We start from the raw sequence: 9,397 nt of genomic DNA on the forward strand, positions 1-9,397 counted from the left end.
TTATCAGAGACATCTGTTGGCGAAAGAAATAACATGTATCACGTGTTGTCATTTGTGTTGGATTTTTGTTTTGAAGACGCACGCGATTTTTGGATTCCAATTTCTCAAATTTTCTGTGCGTCCTAACCGCAGCAGTTGAGCAGTTTCTGATCTGTGACATCAACTAAATTGGAAATTTCTTTTAAATGGCAAGTGTTGGTGATGTTTCCCTGGAGGATATCGTGGGAAAGGTGCAGCAAACTTCGACAGCAAACAAGCCTACTGTAAAATTACAAAAAACAGTGAAACCAGAGAGTTTGATTCCCAGGGGCAAGCCAAAGTCTGGAAAATTCTGGAAAGACGTGAAGAAGAGGTAATTATTGCAAAACTTTATTTATAGCTCAAAAAGCCTATAATAAATTATTTTTCAGAGCTTCGTCTTTAATTACGACGAGAGGTTTAAAAATTGCTAATTCCTTCGAGAAGAAAGAAAAGCTGAGAGCAGAGTTGAAACACTCTAAAGAACTTAGCAGAAGTAGATTGGATGAAAGGAAGAAACAAATCGAGGCCAAGAAGGAGAGGCGGAGGGAAAATCTCAAGAGACAGGAGGAAAATAGGAAAAAATCGGAGATTGTCCAAGTGGTATGCGTGTGACACAACCATATTATATAATATTCCATATTTTTAAATTACCTTATTTCAAAAATAATTAATTACTTTTTAGATCCGCAACCCAGCCAAGATCAAGAGGATGAGGAAGAAGCAGCTTCGTATGATTGAGAAGCGAGATACAACTAACATGTAGGAAAAAGGTTACATAAATAAAAACACAAAAATTCCAGGCGAGTATGTTTTATTGAACTGCCGGTAAATTTGAAATGCAATTATGAGAGCTCTTCTATATATTTCTTTTTATCTTTGCAACAAGAAGTATTGCTACTGCACCAACACTGACTTTTTAAATCAGAATTAACAAATTGGAACTGAATAGTTAAAACTTTGAAGACTTAACGCAAGTGGATAAAAACAACAGCAATAAGATCCTTGTGCTAACAGTATGGTGACATTTGATGGCACGGCAATAATATTCAATTAACGAGCAAACAATTCTCAGAGGGTAGTTGTTTAATAAGCATGGTCCTTGATGAAGAGACCAACATCGGCAGCAGCGCCTGTGACGGCACCAGCCTGATACTTTCCAAGGGAAGCATCACCGTTAGCCTAAAATTGAGATAAAATTGTCAGAATAGATATGCTGGTTAAATATGGAGGGCTAAAAAAATAAGATAAAAAAGTTTTAAATAAAAATAGATGCTCAAGTTAAGCTTGCCTTATATAAGGGGGTTAAACTGCAGCTAGGCAAAAGAATTTTTTTTTTACATACAAGGGAGCTTCTTAAATCTACAAATTAAATAAAATGGTGACGAACCATGCAAAAAGCATTGAGGAAGGAATGTTTGGGGGAATTAGTAGGCGTGGGCCTTGACGAAGTTGGATTTGGCAGCGGCAGCGCTCTCGAACATGCCTGCCTTGTACTTGCCCTGGCAGGCCAGTCCGTTAGCCTGAAACATTAGTGTCGAGAGTGTGCTACAAACAAAACTAGAACAAAAATAATAATGCTACATGCTAAAATAATTGAGGGGATCAAAAGCACTATTTACAGACAAAACAATTAAAAGGAATAGAGTGAGAAGAGGGTGTTGTATGGAGACAATAATAACCTTGGCGCGCTTGATCAGCTCGTCCTGGGCAGCCTTGATGTTCTCCTTCTTGCCTCCCCAAGCACGGAGCACAGAGGCCTGAAATTTATCCATACAATCAGCCTCAACATACTCACTTCTTTAATTCTCCAACTGTACCTGAAGGGCTCTGCCGTAACTGAAGGTGAGGGCCCAGGGCTTCTTGCCCTCATACTTGTTGATGGCGTCCAGGTTCACGGAAGCCTCCTCCTCGGACTGGCCACCAGAGAGGAAGGTGACTCCGGGAACGGCAGCGGGCACAGTGCGCTGGAGGGCCTGAACAGTGGCCCTGGCAATCTCCTGGGCAGGGGCCTTGTTGGCGCAGGACTGGCCAGGGGTCACCATGTTGGGCTTCAGGAGAGTGCCCTCGAGGTAGACGTGATGGTCATTCAGCGCCTTGTACACGGCGGCCAGAACAGTCTCGGTCACCTGAGAAAGGGGATAATGTAATTTTACGGTTAATTGCATTCAAAATCATTCCAAAAATAAAAATTATGAAGAGAAATTTGAATACTAATTTCCTCTCTGATATATATTTGTTTAAATAAATGAACAAAATAAAATTTTACCTTCTGGGCGCGGTCCAGGTCGTGAGTTCCATCGGGCAGGACCTCAGGTTCGACAATGGGAACGATGCGGTTGGCCTGGCAGATTGAGGCGTAGCGGGCCAGAACATTGGCATTCTCAAGGATTGCCTCAAGAAAATAATTTGTTTATAAAAATAATTCTCTACATTGAAAAATTTCAATTAAAATCTAAAAACAATAGCTATTCTTCAAAATCAAAAAAGCAAGTTTTTACCTGGTAAGAAGGGGTGTTGGTGCCGATCTTGAGGACGCACCTCCACTTGGCAAAGTCGCAGCCGTCCTTCTTGTACTGGGCACAGCGGGCGCCAAGATCGTCAAGGCCCTGAGTGGTGCACTCACCTTCGCTGCCCATCAGGTCAACGACACCCTTGTCGACCTTGATTCCGGGGATGATTCCCTTCTTCTTCAGGATCTCAACAAAAGGGGTGCCGTTGTCATCCTTCTGGTACAGGGTCTCGTGGAACAAGATCACGCCGCTGATGTTTTCAGTGACAGCGTTGTCCGCAGTGAACAACAGCTGCAATTTAATTGATAGCAACCATTTATAATTTATAAGTATTTTTTTAAATTTTTATTTTATTAAGAAGTCTCAAAACATAGGGAAAATTTTAAAATATAGATCCGCAGTTCCATGGATAATGCTTTTTTACAAATTTTTTTTGAACCTTTTTATTTGAAAAATAAACGTATGCATTCTCAAAGCTTTATAAATTCAAAGCTCAACAATTAAAAAAATATGTGTGCTCTGCCAGTTTTAATAGGAGGATAGTCTCCCTTCTACGATTTCATGAGCTCCTGGCACAGCAACGGTACAAAGTCGTCATCGAGAGAGCTTGGACGCGTGCTTTCAAATGGCACAACGCAGCGGCGATCGGCGACGATCCTTATTTTAAAATTTTAAGGCAAGATTTCCCCTGACCTGTGTAGGATGAGCAAGGAGGGTTATGGGTGTGAGAGACAGAGAGAGACTGCCTATCTTGCAGTGCCAATGCCTCTTTTTCAAAACTTTGTATCAGGAGCACATGATACACTAGACTCCGACACGACAAAAATACTGTCAAAATTTTCCAGATAAAACGGAAAAGTGTAAAAAAAAATATTTCAAAAAAGTTCAAAACGTTTTCACTATCCGCAGCACCGATGCTAAAAATTTAGTTTATTTTTAATGACTAATACAGATTATCACAAAAAATAATATTCTAACTTCTGGTTACAATCATTTATTGTAAAAATTCTTCGTTCAAAGATTTTTTCACACAATTTTTTACTAAACTAAAATAATTTAGCACTGAAAGACTTGCTGGGGATAGCTGCTAGCCTGATACTGAAACCGAAGAAAAGTAGCTCCGCCAGGGTTTCCGCCTCTTTTTTTGCCGGTCGATTGGAATTGAGCATTTGAGCTTGAAAATCGTCGAGATTCAGCCGGTGTATTTATTGTGCCATAAGAAACCATGTGTCTGAGCTCTGGCGTTAAGATTTTTGTTCGTACGAGATGCCAGGAGCACAGAAAACACCAGCACGTAAAAATAGGAATGAAAAGTCTTTTCTAAGAATAGAGAGCGGTTCTAATCTTTCTTTGGTTCAATTATTACTCTGATAAACAAACCGAAGTCTCGCGCAATAAATGTGCACGATTTCATCAAAGGAATAACTTCATCAGAGAATTAAATATAAAAATAAATAAAAATTATAAAAAGTTATGGTAATGCAGTCATGTGATCAAATGAAAATAATCGTATTGTAAAAAATAATTCGCAGTAAAGAGTTAATACATTCAAAACAGAAATCAGATTATTTTATAGATTATTTGAAAAGAAATGGAAAAAAAATAGCGTTTTAAAAAAAAATCAATTACCTGGCGGTACTGCCTCCTGTTCTCCTCGTTGTTCTCTGCGCCGATGTCGGTGAATCGCTTGCCAATGGTGGCCGTGGACTCATCAGCGGCCAGAATACCCTTGCCCGGGGCCACAATGCGGTTCGCAATGTCCCGCAGCTCGGCCTGCAGCTCAGGCGGAGGGTAGTTGAAATAGGTCGTCATTTTGTTTGCTTTTAAGTCTGAAAACAATTAGTAAAAACGATTAATTTCTACCAAAAGTAGCTGATAAAAAAAAGAGAAATTGCACCCAAGAAGGGACTATGAACTTTGAGTTGTGCGACTGCTCGGCTGGAGAAATTTGCGACCAAGCGAAGCGCGATAAAGATGAAATCTTGAGATTTCTTAATTATTGTGGTCTGCAAAATTTTATTGCGAAAAAAAGAAGAAGTTGCGAGGCGAGCCTCCAGTCACCGATCGTTCTCATTGGTTGGCCTTGGCACCAAGTGCAAAAAAATCGCTTTTAGTAATGACAGTATGGTGTGTTTGTTGTGTACGTGACGTGGAATGGGTAGCGCGTATGGAAGCCTTGGACAAGCATTTAAATGATTTAAATATCAATTGAATATGGAATTTACACCGCTGTGAGGTGTGGAAATGACGCCGTATTTGAAATTCATACTTGTAATATCATTTGATGAGTTTAAATAATTATATATCATGTGTTATTTTCTTATCGAAAACAAGAAAAAGTTAAATTCTGCTTTTAATACTTTACTTGAAACAGAAAAAAAACCACAAGATTTTAAAAACTAGATATACTGGCTTTTATTTTTCACCCAACAATAATGCAAAAATAAAAATGAAATAAAAAATTGAATTAAAAATTTCCACAAGAAGCTGAGGACTTTAAATTGCAAAGTGACAATTCTCCAAGGAAATAACTGAAGTTCTCAAAAAGTTGCTTTGGCATGCAAATTAATGTAAAAATGAAATAATATCCCCAATTTTATGAATGACGTGTTTTTAAAAAATTAATTCTACAACAGAGTTTTCATTTCTCATGCATCGAATCTAAATTAAAAAATCGCTGATTAAATATTAATCAATAAAATATGATAGATGCCCGAGTGCAAACGGCAAAGAGAGCGCGTCCTCAATGAGTGACCTTTTGACCCCTAGGGTGGGAAGGGTTGTTGCTGAGCTAAGCACGGTGAAAATTGCATTAGACGTGTCCGTCCCAGTTTAGCTCATCTCGCTCTAGATTTTTAGGTCGCGTTTTGCGTAAAAACGTGGTAATCATTGAAATTCCAGCACCAAATTTCAAAAATTCTGAAGCTCTCAAGAATTTGCTTGAGACGCCGACACCCCAAAATTTCAACTGTTCTGCGAATTGTTTTCCACACGTACAAAAATTGAAAGGACGCTCAATTTTCAAATTCACAGCGCAGAAAACCAAAATCCGCCTGAACAATTTGTGCACGAACAAAAGGCCAAGATCTAGTCTCACCTGCCGAAGACGAAGAGAGCGGCTCACTGAACTGGGCGTCCGGCTGCCGGTAAGGACGAGAGATCTGAAGTGACCTTTGTCAAGGGCGAAGAGGTCGAGCCAGTGAAGAACACGACACGCAGCCCTCTAGCGATCCAATCGTCAACAATCAGCAAAGGGGGATGGAAAGGGTTTTACAAAGAAGTTGGGTTTTTTCATCGTGCTGTGCTGTTTTAAATTTCAAAAAATCAATAGTACGTCAAAAATGACTTTTTTAATATTAAAAAATTGTGTTCTATATTGATTATATTAAAATTATTCTCCTAATAAGCTTGATTTTGGTAAATATTATTGCTCCTTTTATTACTCATATTTAAATTGTAAAGAATTTCTGATTTTCTTGTTGGCCGCGCGTGGCAGCAAAGTCGACAAAAGACCCCCCACCCCGATCACCAGCCTGGCCTGACCAGCAGCCACCACCCACTTCAAGGAGACCCACTTGGTGTTTGACAGATTGCACTAAACTAATTTCCATTCTTCTGGCGACAACCCGGAAGGTTTGAAAATTGCAGACGCAAGAATCAGCAGTTCCCCTACATTAAGTCCCCATCCGAGGCACCGAGGTCGTGTTGACGGACCAGAGTCCGCGACCTGAGCATTTTCCCTACTTGAAATCTGCCTGCTCCGGTGAGTTTCTCGCCCAAACGCTCTAGACTCGCCGCACCCTTCTTGTGACTCATGCGGTGCCTTGTTTTTGCAGAAAAATGGTCGAGACGCACAGTTTTGGAGTGAATCCGATCACCTGCCACGCGTGGAACCACGACCGCACCAGTAAGGCCTCTTGATTGATAATTTTTTGCAAATCTCTAAAAAAATAATGTTTTGCTGCAGGGCTGGCGTTTTCTCCAAACAACAACGAGGTGCATGTCTATCGTCGCGTAGACATTGAGTGGCGACTCGAGGATGTGCTGAACCAGCATGACCTGCGGGTCACGGGCATTGACTGGGCACCACGGACCAATCGATTGGTTACCTGTGCTGTTGATAGGAACGCCTATGTCTGGACTCAGGGTGATGATGGCCGCTGGAGGCCCACCCTAGTACTTCTCAGGATTAATCGGTTTGATGCTTCTTTAATCTAACATAAATATACACACATATATTTATATGAAATCTCTTAAATTTTAATATTTTTAAACCGATTTGTACTTTTAAAGAATTCTACAATTTTATTGAACTTAATTAAAACGGATTTATGTATAAATTTATTCAACTTCCATAAATTATATTATAGCTTATAGCATTGAATGGCTTCTTGAAAATCAAATTTAATTTTCATAAAGAATAAATTTTGAAATGGAACAAGGTAATTTTCATTTTGAGGAAAAATCTTATTTAACATGTTTTGAGGTATCAATAAGTTTGATGGCAAATTTCGTGATGCTCTTTAATTATACAGCTTGACAAATTTGTTGACCTGTTACCAAAAATCTAAAATAATATTTAATGATTCTTATTGCAGAGCTGCGACCTGTGTGCGCTGGTCGCCGCTGGAGAACAAATTTGCAGTGGGCAGTGGTGCCCGCTTGATCTCTGTTTGCTACTTTGAGTCGGAGAACGACTGGTGGGTGTCGAAGCACATCAAGAAGCCCATCAGGTCCACCGTTACGGCTCTTGACTGGCATCCCAACAACGCAATCATCGTGGCGGGATCGGCTGATTTCAAGGCAAGTTACTTAATATTGTGTTGCGCCAGAACGAAACCCTTCAATGTTGTTTTGACTCAAGCAAAATAAGAACCACTATAGCAAATCCATTTTTTTTCGTTAATGCAATTTTCTTATTTAATATTTTTAAGGTAATGTTACGTAAATTTTGAAACCATCTTTTGGTAATTCTCTTTAGAGAGCAATATAAATGTATATATACTTCACAGTAACTAATTACTGAAAGAAAATTCCAAATGAATAAATTGATCGACTTCAAATTGCGGTATTTTAATTTTATAGAAAAGAAGAATTAATTTAAACTGCTGATTTTCTGACATTTAAATTTAACAAAGGATTTTTTGTATTTATAGGTCCGTCTCTTTTCGGCCTTGATCAAAGATATCGAAAAAGCTCCCGAAGCAAACGCTTGGGGCGGCCGTTCCACCCTAGGCGCCCTGATTGCCGAGTTCCCAGCTCCAGGAAACAGCTTGGGAGGCTGGGTTCACGCCGTCAGCTTCTCGGCCGACGGCAACCGAGTTGCCTGGGTCTCTCACGACTCTTCGATTTCCGTGGCAGACCCAAAGCGTCCGCCTACCCGTCTCAGGACCCAATTCTTGCCCTTCAGGGCCGTCACGTGGGTTACACCTGACAAGCTAGTGGTTGCAGGGCACGACTGCTCGCCCTACCTGTACAAGGTCACTGCGGACGGGCAACTCGTCCTCGTCTGCAAACTGGACGTTTACAAAAAAAGGGAGGCCGGAGGGCTGAGGTGAGACTTTTTTACACACAAAAGTTACCCTTAATTCTGAAAATCTAAAATTTTGCAGTGCAATGAGGAAGTTTCAGTCGCTGGATCGGAACGCGCGCATCGAGCCGTCGGACACTTCGCTTGACTCGGTGCACCAGAACGCAATCACAAGCATGTGCATCCACAAAGGCACCAAGCAGGCGTGCGAAACGTTCAGCAGCACTGGGCTGGACGGCCAGTTGGTCATCTGGGACGTCAACAACCTGGAGTCCGCCATCCAGAATATGCGGCTCCAGTGAATCACGGCTTTAAACAATTAACGCTCATTCCTGTCTACTTCCGTAACTCTATTACGTAAAGCAGTTCTGTCTAGCCACATTTCCTTTAAGTATTGATCACGAATTATTAAACAATAAAACTAAACAGAGTGCTATTTAAAAACTTATTTTATTTGCACGCAAAAGAAGAACCTTTAATATTTTAAATATTAACATGCAAATAACCAAAGCTGTTAATAATTCAAGGCTGGAAATATTTTAGTTTTGCTGTTTGTAGATAATAAAATGTTGTTCCGAATCCTATTTCGAGACTGGAACTCTTAAAGAGAATAAATCTGAATAAAAAGAAAACGAGCCAGAATATAAATGATTATTTTTATTAAAATTACTGCTATGAAAACTTTGGCAAGTCTATTCTTTGGGCTTTTTTGCTTGAAAAGTGTCAAGAGTGCAAGTAGCCAAAACCAGAAGCTCTGATCTAAACTGACTTCAATGGCTCTTTTATTTTTTAAGAGAAAATAATAATTGGTTCTTAGCAGGGCAGCAGAGCCTGGATGTGGTTATACAAAGATAAGCCCATCTTATTATCATTTCCTGTATTAAAAATAGTGTGTTTAATAATAAAATTAGCTTAGAGGTAAACCCTCTGTTGGATGATGGCGTTAGTTTGAACAGGAATAATTATTTTGAGAAAATTATTAAACGATGATCGAGCAATGATTTTTGTAATTTGACTTGCCGCGCTCTGCCAGCAAAACACATTTACTGCGTCGACTCCTTAGTTTTTAAGTTGCAAAACATCAAAACATTGATTTAAATAAAATTGGCGCTCTTCATGTAGTTCAACCAACCTCGCAATTTCATGTTGGTCTCATGAAATTGTGTATTATTTTACACCGCTTAATATCGCCTCCAAAAACTTCTCTAATTAAATTTATCGATGGAATATTATAAAATGATTTTAATAAAATTACATAACGATATAGCTTGCGGAAAACATTATTTATAATACTTTATTGAACTTAATGAATTAAAAAAATTGATTAAATTAATAT

General features: G+C 39.5%; 3 protein-coding genes across 4 annotated transcripts; 2 read left to right on the forward strand and 1 right to left on the reverse strand.

Annotated features, from left to right (window-relative positions):
• Positions 1 to 31: 31 nt before the first annotated feature.
• On the forward strand, positions 32 to 840 carry LOC132203464 (coiled-coil domain-containing protein 86). The gene is made up of 3 exons (XM_059631270.1): positions 32 to 352; positions 411 to 621; positions 704 to 840. Exons 1-3 carry the CDS (start codon positions 186 to 188, stop codon positions 782 to 784), a joined length of 459 nt encoding a protein of 152 aa, XP_059487253.1. The 5' UTR covers positions 32 to 185; the 3' UTR covers positions 785 to 840.
• On the reverse strand, positions 816 to 5,787 carry LOC132203461 (fructose-bisphosphate aldolase). 2 transcript variants are annotated; one of them, XM_059631267.1, is made up of 8 exons: positions 5,629 to 5,787; positions 4,161 to 4,360; positions 2,520 to 2,822; positions 2,288 to 2,413; positions 1,839 to 2,147; positions 1,701 to 1,778; positions 1,409 to 1,541; positions 816 to 1,200 (listed from the first exon to the last, which is right to left on the reverse strand). In XM_059631267.1, the coding sequence occupies exons 2-7, from the start codon at positions 4,341 to 4,343 to the stop codon at positions 1,446 to 1,448; spliced, it is 1,095 nt and encodes a 364-aa protein (XP_059487250.1). In that variant the 5' UTR covers positions 4,344 to 4,360; positions 5,629 to 5,787; the 3' UTR covers positions 816 to 1,200; positions 1,409 to 1,445. The 2 variants fall into 2 exon arrangements, with proteins under 2 accessions (XP_059487250.1, XP_059487249.1); XM_059631266.1 differs by lacking the exon at positions 1,409 to 1,541.
• Positions 5,788 to 6,065: 278 nt separating this feature from the next.
• Positions 6,066 to 8,505, forward strand: LOC132203460 (actin-related protein 2/3 complex subunit 1A). The gene is made up of 6 exons (XM_059631264.1): positions 6,066 to 6,294; positions 6,368 to 6,438; positions 6,499 to 6,727; positions 7,130 to 7,334; positions 7,688 to 8,085; positions 8,144 to 8,505. The coding sequence occupies exons 2-6, from the start codon at positions 6,372 to 6,374 to the stop codon at positions 8,361 to 8,363; spliced, it is 1,119 nt and encodes a 372-aa protein (XP_059487247.1). The 5' UTR covers positions 6,066 to 6,294; positions 6,368 to 6,371; the 3' UTR covers positions 8,364 to 8,505.
• The last annotated feature ends 892 nt before the right edge of the window (positions 8,506 to 9,397 follow it).

Source organism: Neocloeon triangulifer, unplaced genomic scaffold, assembly GCF_031216515.1.
Source record: "Neocloeon triangulifer isolate White Clay Creek 2 clone unplaced genomic scaffold, ASM3121651v1 ptg000017l, whole genome shotgun sequence".
NCBI lineage: Eukaryota > Metazoa > Arthropoda > Insecta > Ephemeroptera > Baetidae > Neocloeon > Neocloeon triangulifer.